The sequence below is a fragment of the Achroia grisella genome, unplaced genomic scaffold (assembly GCF_030625045.1).
Source record: "Achroia grisella isolate CSIRO2021 unplaced genomic scaffold, CSIRO_AGI_Agris_v1 utg2156, whole genome shotgun sequence".
In the NCBI taxonomy this organism is placed as follows: Eukaryota; Metazoa; Arthropoda; class Insecta; order Lepidoptera; family Pyralidae; genus Achroia; species Achroia grisella.
This window is the reverse complement of record NW_026712714.1, coordinates 1,658,235-1,684,730: the sequence shown is the minus strand read 5'-3', so window position 1 is coordinate 1,684,730 and position 26,496 is coordinate 1,658,235. Positions and strand designations below refer to the sequence as shown.

Below are 26,496 nucleotides of genomic sequence, written 5' to 3'. Positions count from 1 at the left end.
ATCCGAAGCGGCGAAGGGCGTAGACACCAACGCCAAACCCGCCAGAGGCAGCTTTCCCCAGCCAAAGGGGACCTCGCAGACGAGGATCCCCAGTTTCAAGACGGGATGGAAAGATCGCGGCAGGAGCGCCACAGCTTCCAATCGCAACCCAAAGGGACGCCCACGTCCCACAGGGAAGGCGAAAGGAAGCTGCTAACACGCCCACACGCAAGAAATGTATCAGAGCCAACATTGTCCAGGTCAACTTACATCATGCTATGGCAGCAACAGCGGTCATAGAAAACCTCTTCCGCAAAAACGACCTGGACCTTGCTCTGATACAAGAGCCATGGCTCAACAAAGCCACGCCTTTAGGCCTCAATGCCTCAGGTAATATTCTTTTTAATACCACTGGCACTAAACCTAGAGCATGCATTCTTTTTAATAAGAAACTAGATTTTCTGACTGTTCCAGAACTATGTACAGATGACCTAGTGACAGCCTTCGTCAATTTCCCTGGATGCACAGGGTCAAAAGTACTGGTCTGCTCTGCATACCTACCTGGACATGATGAAAACAACAAAATCATCAAAGACCCGACAACCGGCCTACAGCCTGTGGTGGAATACGCCCGTAAGCACAAGGCCGAACTCCTCGTGGGCTGCGATGCAAACGCCCATCACACAAACTGGGGAAGCTCTGACATCAACACCAGAGGTAAGTCACTTGATGATTTTATACTAACCAACTGTCTTCAAATCCTAAATACAGGGTGCACACCGACGTTCGTCACTGCCACAAGACAAGAGGTACTAGATATAACACTCGCGACCGACAAACTGGCCGAATATATCACTCATTGGCATGTCAGCAATGAGAACTCCATGTCTGATCACAAGCACATCAGATTCACAATTGAGGCTGCAACAGACTCAAACCCCATACTCTACAGAAACCCAAAGGCTACAGATTGGCCTAAATACAGAGACAGTCTTACAAGCCTAATTGCGGACCTTCCGAAGAGTATCAAATCTCCTCTAGAACTAGAACTCGCTGTGGACATACTTCTAAGTGGCATAACAAGTGCCTACCAGAACAACTGTCCCATCAAAACCAAAACCGCCAAATGTAAAACACCCTGGTGGAATAAGAGTCTAGAAAAGCTGAGGAAGAAAACTCGCAAATTATCCAACAGGGCTAAAAAGGGACCTTTCGAATGGGCCCAATATAGTAAAGCCCAAACGGAATACTACTGCGAAATTAGGAAAGCCAAAAGAGCATCATGGCGTGCTTTCTGCGAGGAGATAACTCAGACTCCCCAAGGATCCAGATTACACAAAATGCTTGCCAAGGCGCCAAATAACCAAATTGGACTTATGAAAAGGCCCAATGGTACCTATACGACATCAGAGGAAGAAACTCTACAGCTGCTATCTACAACCCACTTCCCTGGTTCGGTTCATATCTCAAGAGATAAGGAGAATCCTCCAAGCTCACATCTACAAAAGCCCAACCATGAGGCGTGGAACAGAGCTGCGAGGATTTTTCGACCAAAACAAATTATATGGGCTATAAAATCTTTCAAGCCATATAAATCATCGGGAGAAGATGGAATTTTCCCGGCCCTGTTACAACAAGGGCTTGACATCCTATCTCCCTATCTGGTAAGAATATTTAGAGCCAGCTTTGCCTGGGGTTTTATACCAGAACCATTAACGAAGGTCAAAGTTACCTACGTACCGAAAACCGGTCGAAGAGACTACTCGCAGCCAAAGTCTCACAGACCTATAAGCCTAACCTCTTTCATAATAAAAACCATGGAAAAGGTTCTGGACCAACACATTAGAGCTACAATCCTCGAAAATGCTCCCCTGCACAGGAATCAACATGCCTACCGCAAGGGACATTCCACAGAGACCGCCTTGCTCGAACTCACCGACAAGGTCGAGAAGGCCTTTGAGGACAAACAAATAGCTCTATGTGCATTTCTCGATATTGAGGGTGCTTTTGATAACACGCCCATAGAGACCATCTCACAGGGACTCATCCGCAAGAAAGTGGATGAAACCACCACTCAATGGATCAAAGCAATGCTCTCAAATCGAACCATTAAAACTACTCTTCACAATAGTACGTTAGAAATCCGACCTACCAAAGGATGCCCTCAAGGAGGCGTTTTATCGCCACTGCTGTGGCTACTAACGGTAGACCAGCTCTTAGATGTTATGACCAAAAACCAATTTGAGGTACAAGGCTACGCAGACGATTTAGTAGTCATGGTCAGAGGGTTCTGTGCAACAACAATATCAGACCGCATCCAAAGAGCACTAAACATCATAGTTAAATGGTGTAAGGAAAATGAATTATCAGTAAATCCTGATAAAACAGTAATTGTTCCGTTTACAAAAAGGAAGAAACTTGACAAACTTGTCATGCCTAAAGTAAATGGAAGAATATTAGAGTGCTCCAAAGAAGTCAAGTACCTGGGCGTAACCTTCGACCAAAAACTGACATGGAACACACACATAGACAACATAACTCAAAAGGCGAAAACATCCCTAGGAATAAGCCGACGGGTAGCGGGGCCCAGATGGCGAATCAACCCCAAAATTGCCCTATGGCTTTACACAGCAGTGGTGAGACCGCTTACCACCTATGCCTGCGCTATCTGGTGGAGGAAAACCCTCCAATCCACAGCCGCCACCAAGCTAAACAGCCTACAGAGAATTGCTTGTCTGATTATTACAGGAGCCATGAGCACCACGCCGGGAGCAGCTCTAGACGCATTATTGGACTTGACGCCCCTTCCTTTATTCATACAGGAAAAGGCGAAAGCCAATATGCTCAGAATAAGTTCCCAAAGGAGGATATCTTGGCATTCCCTGGCCATAAAAACTATACAAGACTCGATTATGAGTGATCCTATTCTGGGAATGCCTGAAGACAACATGGCACCAGAGTGTAACTTTGTACAATATTACAAAATCGAAATATCTGGAAGAGACGAATGGCAAAATAACCATACACCGTCTCACTCAGAGCATGACCTAGTCTGGTTTACAGACGGGTCCAAAATAGGAGATGATGTAGGATGTGGAATATGTGGTGTAAAACCCAAAATCTGCAACTATATAGGCTTAGGAAAATACGCCTCAATCTTTCAGGCAGAGACTTACGCCTTAATTAGATGTCTGGAAGTAATCCTAAGCCTCAACTACATCAATCAGAACATATACATTTATTCGGACAGTCAAGCTGCTCTACTAGCACTTAACTCGTACGAAATCCGTTCTAAACTTATTAGAAACTGTATCCTGCTACTAAATGAAGTAGGAAGCAGAAATAATATTATTCTGAGATGGGTCCCCGGGCATTCAAATATTGAAGGCAATGAGAATGCCGACCATCTGGCAAAGTTAGGGGCAAAAACCGTCCAACTGGGCCCCGAACCCTTCTGTGGTGTGCCTCGTTGCCTAAAACTGGGACATCTCAAATTAATAACCAAACGAGAAGCACTGAATCACTGGCAAGAAATGCCAGGATTAATACATTCAAAAGACCTTATATCGGGCTTCTCGACCAAATACTCCAATCGATTACTGCTATTGAGTAAAAACAACATATGCATGATGACTAGGGCCCTCACAGGACACTGCAAATTGAACAAGCATATGGCTAAGCTAGGCCTATGCACGACTAGTATCTGCAGATTCTGCCAAACTGAAGAGGAAACGCCGCTTCACATCCTATGTGGTTGTAGCCCACTCATGCATAAACGAAATATCTCCTTTGGAAAGTTTACACTCTTTCCCGAGGAGATAAAAACGATCGCTCCTAAGAATATCCTTCAATTCTTGTCCCTGACGGGTCTAGGTAGCGAACTCTGAAAAGGGCGAGCACAATAGATCTTTGTAGGTCGCAGTGCTACAGGTGCTACACATCTGACAATAGCCCAAACAACCCAATAAAAAAAAAAAAAAAAAAAAATGTTACGTAGATAAAAGTTGTAATAAAAAATATTAAAAGTAAACACTTGTATTCCGTCGGTCCCATTGAAAGCGGAAATTAATTTCATGCTTTTACTTTAATAGCTTGCTGTCACGTCATAACGTTGCCAGAGTTTTGTTGCGAACTTACGAATTATCTGGGGTAAAATCATAATAGACTAGCCAATACCGTGGTCCTGTCTATTAAAAACCATTTATGGCAAAATTTTGATTGAAAATATTGCTATCACGCTTGGGTGAAGAGGACGCAAGGTCTCGGAATAGAGAGAGAACTGATACTGAAGAATGCTTACATCTTTTTTTATAATAAAAAATATTCATTATCATGGATATAAGTAGCTCAGTCAATTTCATTGTGTGTACACACTCCTTTGAAGGCACTCCTGTAAAAGTTATGAATTTAGACTGTGTTGATTGTTTTTCATGTGGGTTAGTTGAATTAAACGATTTAATATATAATCATATTTGACTTTAGTGCCCTATGACATCTCTTATAATGGGAAAATCAAAATATAAATCATGATTCACTCGACTCTGATGAAACATACTTGTGCACATGTTTTAAGTAGGTCACATTTAAATATTATTAATTTGTATTCTGTTTATTTGGTTCCATTTTACTTGCTTTATTATTAGAGTATGAATTCAGTGTTGTATTTCATTTTAGTATAACTAGTGGTCGCCCAGTGTTCGAAATTCGGACATAAGTACCCAAATATAAAAGATAAACAATAATAATCTATTCTCAATTTAACCACAGACTTTAAAATATACTACTAATATAAAAGTGTCTCTGCGGTCACGGCACTATCGACGGCAATAGCCACACCACCCACTTCGGCCACCAGTCCTCCTTCACGAAGGTGGGTATGACACAACTGGATTCGTGTCTAGCTGCGTGATCCTCAATGTCATGGCCGAAGAGAGTGGTATATCGGCGCTACCATAGCAGATTGCCGTCGTCAGTGCCGTTATCACAGAGACAATTATACTATTATATTATGTTTAAATACATATATAATATGGCCCATTAGTAGCCTGAATTGAATAAATAAATAAAAAAGTACATCGTTATCCATACAGAACACTTAGCTTATATAAATTTTGTAGATCATATGAAGTCACTGTGGTAGGTAGAAGAACAGTCTAGCGCTATCTTTTATTAGTGTTTGTCGACAGTATTTACAATAGAACAGTTAATCATATATTAAAATCAACATTTTCTGGTCGATTTCACGAGTCACTTGTGTTTTGGCTAATGAACCATCGGGGATGACGCAACCTTTTTATTCTCTCTATTTATACTTTGTGATATACGGGAATTCTTCTGTCGCAATCGACGTCACATATTCCATAAAAGCTTCCGGGTATCTGATAAAGAACAATGACAAACGTCATCAATCTTCTATCTCCTGTCCTATTTAATTTTTTTTTTTTTGCATGATAATGGAATGGTCACCTCTTACGCTAACTACACTACACTACACTGGTGGAGCACCAAATAATGAAATAAAGACTAGGCAACAATAAGGATTTATGTAGACGGTCGTATTTACTTCCCTGTTTGAATAGAACAGGGTATTGTTAGTAATGTGGACTAATAACCCCTTGCTAGCAATATACCATGTCAGGGTGGGCTTCACGCCTGGACACCATCATGATAAATACCTGGTGAATTCGCCACGATGGTCCAACTGACTTGACCTCATGCTCATCTTATCTATACTACGCTAGTACCCCGACAACGTATACCATTAGCGTAGGCGGGTGCATCATTCCGTTATCATCCATAAAAAAATAGTATTTGTTGTGGAGTTATATGAATGAAGATATTTTAAGTAAATCGTTCATTACTTTAAATTTATTATGTATTACTCCCGAAATAAGCCATATGGATTTTCTCCAAGTAAAAGAAAAGTAGTAGTCTTTGTTAGTGTAGCTGAAACAAAAGTGTAAGTATATATTGTAATTACCATTACGTTTCGGCCATCCATTTTGACACTATTATCTGTGGTGTATAAATTATAAAATAAATATATTTAATTATTCTGTCCTAAATAATTTGTCCTCATAAAATGGTATTATTATACTTTTCTGAATCATAAATTAATTATTATATAAATATCGAACTATAGGTATATATATTATTGTTTCATGGAATTCTGTTTGTGTGTGGCATTTTGTATTGCGTAATATATATAAAACAGTGGTTAAAGTTACTGTAGTATAGTCTACACAGTTATTAGTACTTTTCGCAATATATATAAGAGTGTATAATAGGGTATAAGAGATTATAGCCCTACCATTAATTATTTATTTATGCATTGCACATTATATACGGTTATAGATTTTATTATTTAAAAATTAACGAGACTACATGAACCCCGTTATCGTGGAAGAATAATAATAATATCTCAGGATAATTCACACAGCGCCATCTTGTTCCAATATTGTGTTGTGGGTTACTAGACAAGTAGTATAAATACATTTCTTTTTGTAAATACATCTTATTATTTAAAAAAATGCTAAGACAGAAAGGAAATTAAATATTTATCATAGTGTTCTGCTTATACTCAATTCGTTAACTATTACAATATATTAAGCAAAAGATAGTAATCTGATACAAATTATTCCACGTTGTCGGGGTAAATTCCCGCGGTAGCAACACTACATCGACCGCTGACTGATTCGGGCTGGGGGGCGGGCGGGGTGACTACTGTCAAATCGAATTACAATTCTTGAGTTATTTGCTATTATTTGTATATAAAACAGAAAGAAAGCTTTTTACTGAATTAATTCACTCTTAGTTTTATTATTTTATCGACATATTTACGAGGCGCGACACGAAATAACCTCGAGTTGTTGTTTATTATGTTTATAGACGTTGTTCAGTGCGCATCTCGGAACCGTGGAACTCGTTCGCCTATTTTTGTTTTGTAGCCCCAGTTATAGCGTAAATATTGTTTTTAGTGTCGAAATGCAATGCAGCAGTGGCTTTTTTCACTAATTTTCGCTCGTATCTCAGTTGCAGTCGCTGGACCGTGAATCTGTTGCGTTCGTTTGTTTTGCGAAAATTCGCTTTCGAAACTAATTTTGTTAACTTGTCGGTGTAATACTAGTGGAAATGTTTTTCTGTGTACCAAAATACAGTGCCAAAATAATTCTAAATCAGTAATTTTGTACCCAAACAACCTTTGTGACGAAGATTTTGTGGATATAATAGAGATGCCAAAGAAATAGTGCCATTTTAGATTCTGTTTTTGAATTTCGAACATTTGTAATGATTTGCTTTTTTTAAATAACGTTTTTAAAATAAAAATATTGTCTATGTTTGAAGGTATAATAAGTGTAAAATTGTGTCTAAGTGAAAATTGTCTAAATGGCACTTTTGATAGTGAAATTGGTTATAATTAGTTGGATACAATGAGGCGAGTGTTTGGCGTGTGCTCCGACAGCTGGTTACTCTGCGGACAGAATGTGAGGCTCTAGCCGTAGCTGTCCATCACTAGATGTTGTCTGTATGTTTCTAATTTGATTTCCTTTTTTTTTTCACTTCTATGAGTGGTCATGTCATAAAGCCATGATATATAAAAAAGCTTTTTAAGCTGTATGCAATGTGTTCCCAATGCTTACTGTATCTGGTTACTGTTAGGATTGTTTTTATTATAGGAATATTTTTTTTTTATTAATAATATTTTATTTAATTAAATACTTAAGTAGGTATTTATTATTTTATTTATTTATTTCAAATATTCTGGATAACTGTCTCATGTAAAGTGAGACAGTTTCCTCTCAGATTCCACAATAGATTCCCCCAACAAATCTGCTATAGGCTTGGTCAGCCAATTGCAAGATATGGATATAAAAAAAATGTATGTTCATCCATATTGTTAGAGTGCAACTTATAAACTACATTAGTAAAATAATATATGTTGCTCATTCATATATCTATGCCTGTAGCAATACTATAATGTCCAGTAGTTATGGAGTGGACAATTCACTTTTATTTATACAATGCCTGGTCTATTTGCAAGCAATTGTTCCCAAATATTCATTTTGCATTACACTCTTCATTATTAGTACTATTACAACTTAGATTCATATGTTTAATACAACAACATACAACTTTAGTTCAATTCTAATATGGCTGCTAAGTCTCATAAAAAATAATATTAACAAACGGTCTACAACTTCCTACTCATATAGCTTTTGAATTAAAACAAACACTAAATGTTAAATGAAATTTACTACAATATGCAATGGTGAGTTTCACCCTCAAATTGGTTAAGCTGTTTCATAATCTTTATTTTAGGTTATATAGCACTGATGGAGTTTCCAATAATGATTTTTAACTATACTGAGTTACATTTCTACTATATATTAGCTGCAACGCAACTTCATCTGCAACATTTATCATTATATTTCACCTGATTTGCATAATATCCTTGTAAATCATAGCCTATATATTATTATGATGTATAAGCTATATTATTGTATAATTTCATCAAAATCCCTCTAGTAGTTTTTGCGTGAAAGAGTAACAAACATCCATACTCACAAACTTTTGCATTTATAATATTATTATTAAGATCTATATGTTGCTTAGTGGCTGTATTTGGTTACAGCAATTATTATTAGCTGTAAATTACTAACTACTCTATTTCTAGTTAAAATATATGCATAATTATTCATAATTATAAAAATAAACTCATTTATAGTCTTTGTTGTGGTTTGTTAAATCTTTTTTTATTTTCTGCTAAAGTTTATGTACCAATTTGTCATGTTGAATATTGTAAGTTTATTTATTAATCTATACCACATAGATGATAATGAATGTCTCTCTTAAATAACTTGTAAACCACTAAGTCATGAGATGTCTATTTATCTTCTGGTTATCTTTATAATGGTGGAAATATTGATAACAAACAAAAGTATAGTATAAATGGGTTCTTATGGACGATAATGGAATGGTGTATGCTCCTGCACTATTTAGGCTGGCGGAGCACCAGTTGAGGTTGATATGAGCATGATGTCAGGTCCATTACCCCATCGTGGTAAATTCACCATGAACTTATCACAATGTCTGTCAGGGAGAAACAAATGGAGGTCAACCTGACATGGTATATTGCTAGCTATGAACTTATTAGATCACATTATTAACAATCTCCATCCCTCCAGTAACAAAACCAGCTGGTAACATTATTTAAAAATTTGACATTTACATCTGTCAATTTAGTGTCCGGGATTAAAAAATAGACTATAAATACAACAGAAGGGGGTAAATTACGTCTCCTGCCGCTTTGGATCAAAATATACTAAGTGAAAGAGATTGAAAATAAATATTTATAATAAAAAGTCATTATTTATGATTTTAATTAAATTGAATAATTTCAATTATTATATATTGATTCAAAGATTTAGTTCTTATCAGTAAATATACATTAAAATTGGGATCACATTGCATTTATTTCTATTTATACTGTTTTTAATGCATGAAAAATGTATGAAAGAAAAAAAATATATGATTGTCTATGAATAAAAGTATGAGTATAAAATATTAACAATGAAATCTTTGCATGTTTGTTTTTAAATTTAGAATTATTTCCTAAGCATGCAATTGGTAAAACGAGATATAAATAAAGATCTTTTATATGAGCTTGATTTTAGATAATTTAAATTTGTCATTGACCTATTGCTATGTTTTATACCTTTTGATCTACGAGTCAGAATATATGTAAATAATTAATTAGTTATAATTATAAACTCATGTTTACAAATGTTACACATACATAATTTATTTTAATATTTTATATAAATATGTATTCTATATAATGTCACATACATATTTTAATTCATAATAATGGTGCTCCAACCTGTGCCAACGGTTTACACTGGCGAGGCACCAGTGGATGATAATATGAGCATGAAGTCAGGTCAGTTAGCCGGTCTTGGCAAAATTTATCACGATGGTTTCCAGAGGGAACTGTGTGGAGGTCATCCTGACATGGTACATTGCTAGGAATGGGTTTATCAGTCTGTATTACCTTAGCAATCTTCTTCTACCTCACAGATATATTAAAGCTACTTCTTTTTCGTTTTAATGATGGTGATGTATTGGTTATAACAATGGTTACACCACTTTCTAACTAACACCTCAAAACTGACTTTACCACTCTGTTATCTTTCATTGATGACTGGAGATAGAGAGCGAGAACTCTCTATTTCCAGTCATCAATGAAAGATAACACAGCGGTAAAGTCAGTTTTTTCATCAGAACCACGATAGTTTCAAGTGCAGATTGAGTTTTTTTTTGAATTTAGTAAATTGAGTTGTTAAAAGAATATGGTTTGATGCATCCCTCTGTGCTAACGATATATTCGTAATTATACATAAAATGCAGTCGATTAAATTTCCTCCAATTTGAAGTCGGTTGACAAACACTGGTGACGGAAACAATAATACGCGTTTAACGACCAACTTTCACAAAGAAATAAGTAAAAGCTATAGCAGTGTTACAGCAATAGTTGCCATTAAATTTATAGTTTAATTTTATAGTTCATATAATAAAGCGGAACCATTAAAGACGTAAAGCCATGAGATCACATATTTCAATGACGGGTATGGGTTTTGTACGCATGTACGCGTATCATTTAAAAGAGTTAAACTTCTTTGCATTCCGTGCTGAATCCACGTGCGTACAGTGCCGGCTCTGTTGTATGGCTTAACAAAAACTTGTAGATTTTACCAAGTGGAAGAGGAAATGCTATTAGACATCGTATGTGTAGCCGACCATATCTCCGAAGAGATAGGTAGCGAAGCTTGCTAAACAAAAAAAGGCGAGCACTATAGATCTCGGTATGTCGCAGTGCTACAGGACTGAAACCAGGCAATTGCCAAAATACCTCAATATAAAAAATAAAAAAATTGAAATGATGTGTCAAACATTATCTTAAAATAAATTTCAATGTCTTTCAAATGAGAATAGTCAGCAAACGTTTTATACAATTAAACATAATATGAATGTCAATATAGAAATGTACGTTTTATTAATTAATGCGAGAGTTGAACTGGAGACTTTATTTAATGAGGTACGTTACGACTAAGGTCATGAACATAGTTCAAATGGTACTACAAATCAATTATGGTGTAGTATAGTTTGACGGCCTCGGTGGTCTAGCGGTTTAACACACCGCCTTCCTTCCGATGGTCGCGGGTTCGATTCCTCGCACTGCACAAACATGTGTATAATTGTTTGTGTCACACACAGAGTGTTTTCTATTTATATATATGTATTAATTTAAGAAAAAAAATCTATATATTCGTTTCAGTTATCTGTATCCATAACACAAGCTTTAGGTAGCTTGACTTAGGTCTAGACGGCGCTGTGTGAATTGTTCTGAGATTATTATTTTTTCTTGGCTTTCGCCGGTTTTGGTAATTATTATTATAGTTGGAAAGAGAAGTTGTTAGTAATGTGGCACTACTGGCCCCATCGGTATTAATGTACCATGTTCAGTTTGACTTCCGCGTGGTTGACGCTGGAAGTAGTGGTTATTCCTAATGAATTTGTTATGATGACCTGACTTCATGCGCATCCTATTGTGTTTCACTGGTCTCCACCAGCGTATACTAACGCAGGTGGATGCGCCATTACATCCACTACAAAAAATCATATCTTGCCATCGGCTCATCAAGTCTTTAGCAGATTTGTTAAAGGAATCTGTTCTTTTAGGTGTAGGTTATCTGTGTATTTAGAATATGGACGGAAAATAATACTTCTTCCTCAGCTTTATTGTTTTGGGCAATTTGTAATGTAAACTTTGACACATAAGACATTTTATGGGAATTTAAAAAGTATATAAGCGTAATGACTATTTTAGGGTTATTCGAGACTCTTAAAAAAGGTCTATTGAATAGATAAAATTCTTTTGACAGACGAATAATAGTTTCTCCTTGATCTCGCTGACTTTTTTTTTATTATCTGCAATAAATCTGGTTGAACAATCGAATAAAAATGTTATTATTATTTGAGATGTTGATATCCGACTAGACGGAAGCGATATATCACTGCACAGTTGTACAAAAGTAGTAAAATTATAAATTCTGTCTCGCATAGAGACAGCAGTTAACCTACTTCGTTGTTTTATGCCGCATAAAAATATTACTGGCGTAAGCGTGCTGTGATCTGGGAGGGCAACCTCGACCACTGGCATCTACATCTCACACGAACATAAATATTCGAATACAGAATAAAAAATTGAAATATTTAAACATTTTAGTAGTAGACACCTAATTAGTTATGGTCCATTCATAGAAAATATAAGAAGCATTTGCATATAACGAAAATGGTTTTGTCTCCTACATGTGATTTTTGTTCGGCCGATGAAGATCAATCACTGCATCACTTGTTCCTTGATTACAAACATTTCGTATTGCCATTAATATTTATTGATAAATTCATCAAAATATATCATAACATGGATCCACACTTCATACAGAATTTATTGAAGAGCTAGAAACATAAATATATACTTGAGTAGGTAATATCAACATTTGAAGGAAATATAATATGAGAATACTACCAAAGACAATGGATATATGGGCTGAGTCCTTTTGCCTTTCTATGACAGTAAAAAACGAACAAAAAAAAATTTTATGTCAAAATTTGCTTGTTTTATTTTCAAAATATGCGTTTCGCGCCATTTTTATTTGTTGCGTGTAATTGACTTTTACATCATTGGCTGTTTTTTTGTACACGTTCACATGTCGATATATAATAACATTCAACTCTTACAATATTTGAAACTTGTTTCGTTATTAGTTCTAAATTATTGGTACATAATAATATGTCGATGTAATCCTGAAATTCCTGTCTAAACTAATATATTAACTAGCAAAAATTTTAAACGGGTTTGGAGTGCCATCTGCACTCGCCCCGTATCTTTCGACAAAGCTGTAAAGGCCAGTTGCGACCAAGCATTAGAGTAGTTGGAAAGAAAACAGTGATTGTGACATATTAAACCATATACAACTGTTTCAACTATATTACATACGCAGTTTTTGCCACAGTCGGTTAAGTACCACTCGAGATAACGTAAAAAGTCGTTAAACTGTCGTAAACACTTCATGCCACTTGAGTTTATCTATGTTACGATAAACTTGAGTATTTAGATTTTGTGACCAGCGTGGCGCTCTATGGTATGGTATTCGATGATTGTCAGCGCTTTCGAGTAAAATCTGAATAGATCTTTATGTTACTATCTACTACTACTTACTCTGATTTTGCATGGATGTAATTACTATACAGTCTATGTCACTCTAATGTGATTTTTTTAACCTTTTGGCAAGAAGCTTAATGTGATTTTATATAGATGAAACAATTTAAAAATCGAATAAGATAAGATCGATTATTTGTAGTTTCTTCAATACATGGTTTTTAGAGGTGGTTTATTGTTCAAAACAAACAGTTTTAGATGCACATCCATCTTCCAAGTTAATGATTTATATATGTGCTTGTCTATTTGTCTGCTTGTGTTTAACTTAAAACAAACATTGTAATGTTTCATAGTATAAGATGTCTTTCTGAGTGGGTATAAATATGCGTTTAGATATTTATATGACTTTAATACAGAAAGTATATTTGGCGGATTAATCCCATGTATATGCGTATGTATTGATATAAAGAGAATCTGTACCGTGACGACTTAGGAAGCTCTGTTTTTTATGCACTAGAATCTTTTTTAAGTACAGATTGGGTACAGAATTGAATACGCGCCAACCCGGTCAGGAAGGCACTGCTTAATATCGGCCAATAGAGTAGGCTATGGAAATAAAAAAAATAGAATGTAATGTGTGAAATTTACATTAACTTCAAATTCAAGTAGAATTGTAAAGTTTCAGTTTATTAGTGCAGAATAATAATATTGATGAAGTCAGGTCAGTCGCCCATCATGGCAAATTCACATTTATTCCATTTCCATCCAGGTTCCATTGGAAACCATCGTAATAATTCAAAGGAATTTATTACGATGGTTTCCAATGGAACCTCGTGGAGATCTGGCTGACATGGCACATTGCTAGCAATAGGGTTAACAGTCCCCATTACTGACATGACACTGGATGAACCCTCAGTGAGAACTTTGTACAATACCAGTCGATGAGGGAAAGGGATTGCTAGTAATGTGGACTGTTGACCCCATTGATTCTTCCTGGAAACCATCTCCCTGGATGGTAAAGATATAGTTCTCACTGAGGGACACGGGGTTTGTTAGTAATGTGGACTAATAACCCTGTTGCCAGCAATATATCATGCCACGTTGACCACCACGCGGTTCCTCCTGGGAACCATCGTGGTAAATTGTCATTTGCCAAGATGAACTAACTGACCTGATCACATGCTCATCTTATCCTCCACTGGTGCCCCGCCAGCGTATATGGTTAGCACAAGCGGACGTATTGTTTCATTATATAGATCCTCACTGGACCTCCCGTGTGTATGATACTGGTTACTAATAGTGGTTCTCTGTCTTCTCCACCAGGGCTCCCCACACGGGTCTGTGATGTCATGCCAGTCACTGGCGGCTCGCGCCTTCACAGAGCCTGACAAGGAGAACATGACGCACTGTGCCACCGCCGGACTGCACAGGTAACTATCGTTAATTTTCTACTAAGAATATAGTCAGCCACAACCTCGATGGTCAACTATCGTCAATTTCCTACCAAGAAGACAATGTTGACCAGACGGTCTCAGTGGTCTAACGGTTTAGCACAACGCATTACTTATGATCGCGGGTTCGATTCCTCGCTCGGTACAAATATCTGTTTGAGTATAATTGTTTGTATGAGTCTGGGTGCTTTTTATGTATATTATGTACCTACGTTGTTTTTTTAATGTTAACTGTATTTGTTTTACAGATCGGTCAGATTCAGTTCAGACTCGAGAAGCTCTACCAGAACAAGCAACAATGATCAAGATTGTAAACGAGAGGCGACAGGTAAACAAATTATAGTATCTATATAGTGATTTAGATTTATTTTTTATAGCATAGGGGACAAAGACAAGCTTGAGGCTCACCTGTTGGTAGGTTATTACCGCCGCCCATGAGCACCCGCAACACCAGGGGAATTGCAAGTGCGTTGCCGGCCTTTTAAGAAGAAATAATCTCTTCCTATTTCTAATGAACAAATGCCATAACTTTTAAGCGATTTTTTTTATATTTGGAATGGCAAACAAGCTGACGGCGCTGCAAGTGGTAATCTATACATATAAACAAAATTGGAGTGTCTGTTTGTAATATTGAAATAACAGTTTTTTAATACATGCATATGAATATAAATATGGCATATACAGCAAAATAACATTTTTTACAATTTTTGTCTGTCTGTCTGTTTGTTCTGGCTAATCTCTGAAAAGGTGGACCTATTTTGACGGGACTTTTATTGGTAGATAGCTGATGTAATATGGAGTAACGTAGGCTACTTTTATTTTAGAAAAAGTTAAATTCTACGCGGACGTAGTCACGGGTGCAGCTAGTAGTTAATTTAATATATTAATATTTGCAGGGTCGATATCGCTGACGGCGCTGGCCGTGACGCCTGTCTCCCAGAGCTCGTCGATGAGCCAGTCGGCGCCCCCGTCCTCTGTCACATTCGATTTGGCTGAAACGGTTAGTTAACATTGTTTTTTATGTGATTGGATTGGGAAATGTATGTAAAGTGCGAATACTGTAACTACCATATAGTAATTTTTGTAGCTGTGGTCGTGTGGAATGAGTAGTCATGCTCACTAAAATGTCCAGACATGTGGCGGCGTGGTGGGCCGGGTCAATGGGCTCCCTAAAATATGGTCGAGCGCAGTGATGGCTGGCTCATCCGTCATACTCGTGAACGAGTGCTGCTTGTAGGGACTGGTCTGCTCTTATCACTACGACTGATTTAATCTTATTGCATGATTATATTTGACCCAAAAAATTAGTGCTTGTTGGTAGTTTGTATTCACACGTTTCGACTTGTAAATGTAAACTTACAAGGATTATTTAAAAGAGCAACACACAAGTTTCTTGCTCGTTCTTCTTGTGATGAGACAGCTTTCCGAACGAGTGGTAGATAAAAAACAAATTGTTATGACTATTCAAAAGTGCTTAAATTAAGTTTATTTGAATAAATGATTTTCTATTCTATTCTATTCTAAATAAGTTGATAGCCTTTTGGAGGGGAAGTGGTAAACCTCACCCTTTTTTTTCCGGACTACTCTAATGCTGTTGGCTGCAGCTGGCCTTTATAGCTTCACCGGACGAAGGGGGCGAGTGCAGATGGGAGTGCCATCTGCACTCGTTGTCTGAAGGCTAACTCTCGCCTGACGAATACGACTTCAGTCTAAGGGATCGCTAGGGTTTCAAACCTCGGCTCAAACCGTCGTAATTTAGATCCCCGTTTGAATTGAACGGGGGATCGATCGGAGGGGATTTATGTGTCACCACACACTAGAGTAGTCCGAAAAAAAAAACTCTTCTGAGAACACCACGCTGTAGTCTTTGGAACTGTACGCGGGAGAAAAATGTATGTGCATGAGCACTATAGACAGTAAGCTTTTTGGTTTATGTTTTGTGTAGTATATCGATTCTTGGTGAATTTATCACGATGGGTGATGGGTGATGCCCGCCAGCGTAAACCGTTAGCGCACGCAGGTGGACCATTCCACTATCATCCATAAAAAAATATATACAACTACATAATTATTTTTTTGTTAATTGTTTACTTTAGCCTGCACCGGCGCCGGCATGTCGCTTCCCGAAGTTGGAGGAGTGCGCGCACTTCCACTACGAGCGCGTGTCGCTGGGAGGACTCTCCGTGCAGACGGTGCCCTGCGAGGAGCAAGCCGCAGATCCCACCGAAGGTAAATAATACTACAAACAATAAAAATATATAACAATAAATAAAAAAATCTATCTTGTTTCGCCCTGTGACAAACTGTAAGTGGCCTCTCTGATTTAATAATATTTATTAAAGTGTTTGTAAATAACCTTAGTGTTCCAAATGAAATAAATACATGTGTACTTTCACATTTAGTTTATAATAATAATAATCTCAGGACAATTCCAGCTAAAACTTGTGTTATGGGTACTAGACAACTCATGATACCTAAATATTATACATAAGAAACACCCAAAAATACATACAATCATACTTATGAACATAAATATCATAATTCTAAAAATGTAATTCTGTACAATATTTATTTAAAAGAGCAACACAGAAGTTTCTTCCTCATTCTTCTTGTGATGAGTCTGCGTTCCGAAATAAAATAAAAATAATATGAATATTCAAAAGGGCTTATTTCAATTTTAATCGCATAAAGATCCATCTTTCTATTCAAATGTTTCCATTTATCTACGTATCGAACTCCCGACCATCGGAAGAAGGCTGTACTACACTGCAAAACCACTGAAATTGTAATAATAATATTTATTTATCTTCACAAAATTTATATTTAAAAATATATTTTAAAACAGAGCCATTTGAGCATATAAATGTAATGATTAAGTACAAAAACGTAGGTAAGTAGGGAAAAAATATTAATACCAAAAACTTGACGTGCATAAGCGGCTACAATGTCCTACATGAATAAATTATTTTTGATTTCATTTGATTTGATCAAATATTAATGTATCGTGTGTGTGCAGGTTGGGTGTGCCTTAAGGTCCGCTCTCACGTGAACTCCTCGAGCGACGAGTCCACGGAGTCCCGGCTGACCGGCAGCTGGACGGAGGCCTCGGACGTGAGGGAGTGGACCCTCACCAGGAACAAGGACAACTTCCTACAACTGGACGATATGCTGCACAGGTGCATAGTTTTTTTAGCGCCACAATTTTTCACTCAAATTACTAAATCGATTTAAGTGAAATTTTGTACACAGATAGTCCGTTTTCAGGGTCTACCCTGAAAACGGATACAGGCTACTTTTTAATGCGAAAGAGGGTTGTAAGCGGAGATGAACGGGTGTATGGAAGTATCGTTTCATAGCTAGAAATTAGAAACTTATTTTTTCGGTTGTTGATTAAATAAATATAAATAAATATGACAATCACTTTGTAAAAATGTTACCCATTAAAATAAAATAGGGGATGAAAGTTTATAATTTTTGAAGCTAGAACGATGTTACTTTTTTCTTTGGGATTTTATAATTAGATTAAATAATTAAAAATTGCTATTCAAAATACTATTCCACGCGGACGAAGTCACAGGCACAGCTAGTATCTAAATAAAATTGAAGTATCTGTTTGTAATTTCGAATAAACAAGTTTTCAGAAAGTGCATGCAATTTTCAGTTATGAAAATATATACAACACATAAAAAAAAATCTGTTTAGGATTTCTATATTATCGTGTACCTCATTGTTATTTTATGTACTACTACTCTCCTCGGCTTTGCACGGGTGTACATGTGTTATATATATAAACCTTCCTCTTGAATTACTCTTAGATAGAAGTTAGATAGATAGACTCTTAGATATAAGCCTTAAGATAAAAGACATACTGATGTCAATTCTGGCGACTACCAATGTAATTAGTAATTTATTTATATAAGAAAGAAATATTTTAGTAGTTATTACAAACATGATTTTGGTTAAACTTCTATACTGTCTCTCGTGCTGAACATTTAAAATTCTAAATTATTTTTATTTTTGTTGTAGATGTATATACGACCGTAAGGTGTCTGGACTGCCGAACCTCGCGGAGAAGATCGGCCCGTCCCTGCTGCAGGACGAGCTGGAGTACAACCAGCTGATATCAGACTACGTCCACCATCTGTCGATCATAGCCGATGACTCCATCAACTGCGGCCCGGTGCTCAACTGGCTGCAGATGGATAACAAGGGTATTTATATTTATTTGACGGCCTCGGTAGTCTAGCGGTTTGGTACAGAGCTTAATTTCCGATGGAGGGTTCGATTCCTCGCGCGTTACAAACATTTGTATTCATGAGTATGATTGTTTGTATCGGTCCAGGTGTTATCTTGTATATTATGTTTGTATTTACAGGAGAAAAAAACTATTACCTACTATTCCCAAGGAGGGTTGACGTCAGGCAGGCGGCCGGTCATAAAAAAAAAACTGAAGCCAAAACCATTCTCTCTGATGATGATTTACAGGAGAAAAAAAATATCTACATTTTTAAATAATTTGTCTAGTACCCATAATGTTTTGTGAATTGTCCAGTATTATTATTATTATTTATTCACTAGCTGACCTGGCTAACGTTGTTTTGCCATATAAATTAAAGCACCAATGTTGCTATACATCGCGACTTCAACTTTTTCCTTGATTTGGTCTTAGTTTTCCCCTTCCCTTCTTATTTTCTATTTATCCCTCGATAATATTGTTCATAAGTTAGTTGTATAATATCAAGTATCCCAATATTTTTCTCCATCTGTTTTCTTTAATGGAATAGAAAATCCATTATTCAAATTTTGCACAAAAGCAAAGTACAAGCAGTTTTGTATTTATTTTTAATCTATCGCTCATTTGGAAAACTGTCTCATTACAAGCAGAACGAGCAAGAAACGTGCGTGTTTTCTTTAATCCTTTGCTACATTAATACTATTTCATTTCTTGTTGTTGTTGTTGTAACTAAATTATTACTTGTTTGAACAGGACACAAATTGCTGGTAGCAAACGAAGATTCCAGCTCAATCAACACACCGGCAGTGGCTGCAGCATACTCAGTTAGAAAATACGTTTCACAGGCGAGTACATGTTTTTAAATTCAAAATATCTTATTCATGTAGGTCTATTACAGACTCAGACGGTAGATTTGACTTGATATGTCAAAACTACCGTCAGTTTGGAATTATTTCGAGATGAGAAGAACTGACAAGAAACTCAGGTCGTATTCTTTTCAAATAAATGTTGTAGATGTTTACTATAATACAGATTAATTTTTAAATTCAAATTTGGGAGAATAGAGTGACCACCAGCATAAAAGCAATTAGTGTAATCAGTGTTCGTAACCCGAACAGACCAGTCCCCACAAGCAACACCCGTTCAAGAGTATGACGGACAGCTTCCTTGACATGTGTCGGTATGGTTTACACTCTGAGGTGACGTCAGAATGCGTGGGGAAGGCATTCTTTTCTTTCTTATGGATGATAATAAAATGGTGCACCCACCGTTAGCGATAACGCGTTACTCTGGCGGGGCACCAGTGGGGATGATAAGATAACCATGAGGTCAGGTCACTTAGCCAATCTGGGCAAATACTTTAACTGCCCTGACATCATGCTGCTCTCGGGCTGAAGTAGGAAAGGTAGATAGATAGATAAATTATGTTTTTTTTTCATTTTAGCACACATATAAAAAAATAATAATACTTATATAGATAGATGTATTCAGATTCAAAATATTTTTATTCATGTAGGTCTATTACAGACTCATATGATATGTCAAATCTACCGTCAGTTCGGAATGATTTCGAGATGAGAAGAACTGACAAGAAACTCAGCTCGTATTTTTTTTTAAATAAATTTTGTACGTATATACAATAATAAGGATTCATTTAAACACAAATTTGGGAGATTATGATTATGATGAAATTATACGCGTTGACGTAACTTTGCACAAAGTATATTTTAATAATATTCATAATTGCCTTGCCTTTATCGCATTATTTGTGGTCGACGTAGACTGTCATCTTCCATTGATCCCTATCGTCCGATATATATATATATATATATATATATATATATATATATATATATAAATATCCCCTTGGGCACTTTGTGGCTCAGACGTGCCGTATAGGTAGTTTTTTGTTGATCCTTTTTCACTTGTTGATCCGGAGGCCTTTTGTTGATCTAATGCCAGATGACCATATATAAATGTTGATCCGTTTTGAGCCACAACTGTCACGACGAGTAATAATAATAATTAAGCGATTTATACACGATTTTATACAAATCCACCTTTTTGGCATACGACCACTTCTTGATCCAATTCAAACGGGCCAATCAGGGTGCAGCATTTGCCAAGGGCTTCCTCATTGGCACGTTTGGGCTACTACATTATGGCTACAGTAACTTAATAATGTCTAGCTAGTATTTCAAAAATAATAGTCTACCTAATCTAAATATTTATAGAAATCAGTCTGGAGTAACGTGACTCCAGATCAAACCTCAATACTTGTTATTTTTTGGACGGGAATTTTTCCTTTTGTAACAACGTTACTGAGCGAATGAAGAGAAGACGTAACGGCGGATCCAGGGGGGAGCGTCATGGAGGTCTTGGGAGTCATGGGGGGTCATGACTCTCCCCCCCCTTAGCCCAGGACTTAGGTAGACCACTAATTGAACTAAAAAATAATGAAACAGCTAAATTTTTTGCACGATCGGAGTGTTGGTGCAGTAGTATTAATTATAATTAAACATTGTTACTTAAAACATAACAGTTAAAGTACTATAACACTAAAAGCAAAATAGGTATTTTCAAAATACTTTTTCAAAATAAATTACCCTTTGAGTTTTTGTTCAAACCTCAGATATTATATTTATTTTAGGTATATCAATCAATACATAGTATAGCATAGTACAGTCTGTCTGTCTGTCTGTTTGTTGCGGCTAATCTCTGAAATAGCTGGACCGATTTTGACGGGACTTTTTTTGGCAAGTAGCTGATGTAATAAGGAGTAACTTACGCTACTGTTATTTTAGAAAAATTATTTTATTTTTTAATTTCACGCGGACGAAGTCGCTGGGGCCAGCTAGTCTATAGATATACCGAGATTTAATGTTTAAGTTGCTATTATGTTATTGACAAAATTTTACTGTAATGTTACTATTACGTTATCCTACACAATTTGTATTATTTTGGATGAATAAATAAATAAATAAATAAATAATAATCTATACATCTATACATTTAATAAAAATTGGAGTGTCTGTTTGTAATATTGAAAAAACCGTTTTTTACTACATGCATATGAATATATATAAGGTACATATACCAAAATAACTATTTTTATAATTTTAGTCTGTCTGTCTGTTTGTTCCGGCTAATCTCTGAAATGGCTGGACCGATTTTGACGGGACTTTTTTTGGCAGGTAGCTGATGTAATAAGGAGTAACTTAGGCTACTTTTATTTTAGAAAAATAAAGTTAAAAACCACGTGGACGAAGTCGCGGGAACAGCTAGTGTATAATATATTAGAGGTACCTACGTGTTTTTTTATTGATGACTAGCTGTACACGGGATTTCGTCCGTGTTGAATTTAACTTTATTTTTCTAAAATATAAGAAGTTAAATTCCACGCGGACGAAGTCGCGTGTACAGCTAGTTGTCGGTAGTCTAGCGATTTAGCTAGCACACTGCTTTGATTCCTGCTTGGTGGTCGAGGGTTCGATTCCTCGCACGCTGCAAACATTTGTATTCATGAGTATGATTGTTTGTAACGGTCTGGGTGTTTTCTATGTATAGATAATATATATGTATTTACGAAAAAAAATCTTTGTATTTATATCAGTACCCATAACATAATCTTCAGCTAGCTTAACTTTGGTCTAGATGAAGCTGTGTGAATTGTCCTGAGATTACTATTATTACTATAATAAATCTTTTCAAATCAGCCGATGTTTATTTTTGCCATAATACGTGCTGTTACCATGTGATAATATTACGTACGTACTTATTAAACTATTAACTTATTATTAAATTATTAACTATTTATACTGTTTTAAATGTGATGCGTTCATTATTTATATTTCCTTTGAATTAAAGACAAATGTATATATATATATATATATATATTATATACACTTGCACACTTAGTTGATCCAGCCACGATCCGTAGATATTGTTGATCCACTGTCTCTCTCTTTCTATCACTATCTTTGTATTCTAATATGCGATGTTGCCGTTCCGGCCGAGACCATGCGTTGTTGCCAAATGTATTCGTCGATAGTAGTAGATACTTATACTCGATATATATTTTTTCAACAATTTCCTGCAATAGTGAATCCGTATCGGCATTTTTTTTAAATGCACAAAGATTTTTTGGCTCTGAATATATTTAAAAATCATTTACTTGTGTGTTGATTAATTTATATACTAGTACATGAAGTACCTAATACTTGTTTTGATTTGAATAGGTAGCGATATTATGAATTTATTATACGTAATCTAAAGATTTTGACGAAATAAAAGTAATTAGTTATCTGTTAACCTTGACTTCATGCTGGCACCAGTATTATCAGATGATGAACATACTCTTCGAAAACTTACAGCAGAAATATCGTGTTTGGACTCATTAGATAGGTCTCGATGAATAGAGTTTAAAAAACTTAAAATAAATGGTACATTAGAAATAATGTATAAAAACCCCTTACGTAAAATTCAACCACTTTAAACTTAATAATAATAATAATTAGGAAAAGAGAAAAGCTATACATGCACTGAAAGTAATTGATGCCTTCCACACAATATTTTCAGTATTAAACAACTCTGTTTGTTCAGTAGAAGTGTAAATACACTGGTAACCTTTAATCATATTTTATATGCAAACATTACATATACAAACACTAAAGTTTTATTTCAGAATAGCCAGTAGTTTTCAAGAAATAAGTCTTTGAAATTGTACGTGTAACTTATATATATACCTACTAGTTTTTTCACCATAACAAACAACACCAATATGGCCTAGTTAGTAGTTTACCTGTGTACCAATTAATAATAATAGTAATCTCAGGACAATTCATACAGCTTCATCTAGACCCAAGTTAAGCTAGCTGAAGATTATGTTATGGGTACTGATATAAATACAAAGATTTTTTCGTAAATACATATATATTATCTATACATAGAAAACACCCAGACCGTTACAAACAATTTAATAATAAGTTAATAGTTTAATAAGTACGTACGTAATATTATCACATGGTAACAGCACGTATTATGGCAAAAATAAACATCGGCTGATTTGAAAAGATTTATTATAGTAATAATAGTAATCTCAGGACAATTCACACAGCTTCATCTAGACCAAAGTTAAGCTAGCTGAAGATTATGTTATGGGTACTGATATAAATACAAAGATTTTTTTTCGTAAATACATATATATTATCTATACATAGAAAACACCCAGACCGTTACAAACAATCATACTCATGAATACAAATGTTTGCAGCGTGCGAGGAATCGAACCCTCGACCACCAAGCAGGAATCAAAGCAGTGTGCTAGCTAAATCGCTAGACTACCGACAACTAGCTGTACACCCGACTTCGTCCGCGTGGAATTTAACTTCTTATATTTTAGAAAAATAAAGTTAAATTCAACACGGACGAAATCCCGTGTACAGCTAGTCATCAATAAAAAACACGTAGGTATCTCTAATATATTATACACTAGCTGTTCCCGCGACTTCGTCCACGTGGTTTTTAACTTTATTTTTCTAAAATAAAAGTAGCCTAAGTTACTCCTTATTACATCAGCTACCTGCCAAAAAAAGTCCCGTCAAAATCGGTCCAGCCATTTCAGAGATTAGCCGGAACAAACAGACAGACAGACAAAAATTGTAAAATATGTTATTTTGGTGTATGTACCGTATTTATATTCATATGCAAGTAGTAAAAAACGGTTATTTCAATATTACAAACAACAGGCTTCAACATTCTCAAGTACCACAAAAAAGATGTTTTTTTATCAAATAAACAGTTTTTATTAAAAACAAGCTGTTCCCGCGACTTCGACCGCGTGGAATTAACTTTATTTTTCTAAAATAAAAGTAGCCTAAGTTACTCCTTATAAATCAGCTACCTGCCAAAAAAAGTACCGTCAAAATCGGTCCAGCCATTTCAGAGATTAGCCGGAACAAACAGACCGACAGACAGACAGACAAAAATTATAAAAATTGTTATTTTGGTATATGTACCTTATATATATTCATATGCATGTAGTAAAAAACGGTTTTTTCTATATTACAAACAGACACTCCAATTTTTATTAAATGTATAGATGTATAGATTATTATTTATTTATTTATTCATCCAAAATAATACAAATTGTGTAGGATAACGTAATAGTAACATTACAGTAAAATTTTGTCAACAACATAATAGCAACTTAAACATTAAATCTCGGTATATCTATAGACTAGCTGGCCCCAGCGACTTCGTCCGCGTGAAATTTTATTTTATTTTTCTAAAATAACAGTAGCGTAAGTTACTCCTTATTACATCAGCTACTTGCCAAAAAAAGTCCCGTCAAAATCGGTCCAGCTATTTCAGAGATTAGCCGGAACAAACAGACAGACAGACAGACAAAACTTGTAAAATATGTTATTTTGGTGTATGTACCGTATTTATATTCATATGCAAGTAGTAAAAAACGGTTATTTCAATATTACAAACAGACACTCCAATTTTATTTACATGTATAGGTGTATAGATTAAAAAAAAAGTAACAGTCATAAGGCTAGTCGTATGCCTAATATATATAATAATGTAATAAATTCATTTAAACAGAAATTGCGGGAACATTATTTAAATTTGTAACTTTTTTACTGTCCTTCTCCTTTTTTCACATCTTTCTGTTATATCCATATAGTTCTCTCTCTCTATATTTTCTGATTTTCTTACTTTCAATTTGAGACTGTACTTATAATTTGATTATCGGATCATTATGTATTTACTTATATATAATATTTATACATTTATGGGTTATACTTAGATATATATTTATGTATGTATATTGTTATTTTTTTATAGAAATGTATATTTTGCTTATCTTTATTATCTTTATAAATCTTTTTTTGACATTTCTTATTTATATTAGTGCACCGCCAATAATCTTTCGCTGCACCACTCATGGTTGCCTGGTAAATAACGCGGCAAAATATTAAGTCCGCCACATGTACAAATTTTTTTGTGCATTAAAGTTAAAGAAATAAAAAAATACAATACTGTTTAATGAAAATGCGTGTTGTCTAGTGCTTTGAGATGTATCAAAATAAGGTCAACAAAAAAGTCCGTGATGGTATATGTCTATCTCTTAAGGATAACCAACAATAACCATTTTTTATCTTTTACATTTTACGGGATTTTTTTTTATCGTATGTTTCCCTTAAAATCATGTAAACTATGTTATTATGTCATAATCTAAAGAAATAATAATATTTTATAGTGACATATCCACTATAAAATACCAAAAAGTAGCAATGTAATTCGTTACGCGCGAATCAGGTGTTATAGGGTCAAAGGTCGGTGCACCCCGCGTATTTGATAAATAGTGCTTCTCTGGATGTCTTTAAGAGAAAATGGCAGTATGTACGTGTATATGTACAAGTCTGTAATGTTCTTTGAATAAAACGCAGTTATCCGATAGCCGATTTATTGCAAACTAAACTAAGTATTATAATACAAAGGTGACAACCGTCATTTATCAATAATTCATATACCTACATTTCAATCCTCCCTTCTAATTTCCAATTAATCCCTTACCTCATAAATACAAAAGACGGAAGATG

At 35.5% G+C, this 26,496-nt stretch overlaps 2 protein-coding genes across 2 annotated transcripts; both read left to right on the top strand.

The window, feature by feature from the left end:
• The first annotated feature begins 257 nt into the window (after nucleotides 1-257).
• LOC131842314 (uncharacterized) lies at nucleotides 258-7,475 on the top strand. Its single transcript, XM_059190854.1, has 4 exons — nucleotides 258-369; nucleotides 454-696; nucleotides 751-1,499; nucleotides 7,401-7,475. The coding sequence occupies exons 1-4, from the start codon at nucleotides 258-260 to the stop codon at nucleotides 7,473-7,475; spliced, it is 1,179 nt and encodes a 392-aa protein (XP_059046837.1).
• LOC131842313 (GTPase-activating protein CdGAPr-like) lies at nucleotides 7,365-19,749 on the top strand. Its single transcript, XM_059190853.1, has 8 exons — nucleotides 7,365-7,504; nucleotides 14,525-14,631; nucleotides 14,901-14,980; nucleotides 15,549-15,652; nucleotides 16,749-16,881; nucleotides 17,669-17,828; nucleotides 18,679-18,863; nucleotides 19,640-19,749. Exons 1-8 carry the CDS (start codon nucleotides 7,496-7,498, stop codon nucleotides 19,747-19,749), a joined length of 888 nt encoding a protein of 295 aa, XP_059046836.1. The 5' UTR covers nucleotides 7,365-7,495.
• The last annotated feature ends 6,747 nt before the right edge of the window (nucleotides 19,750-26,496 follow it).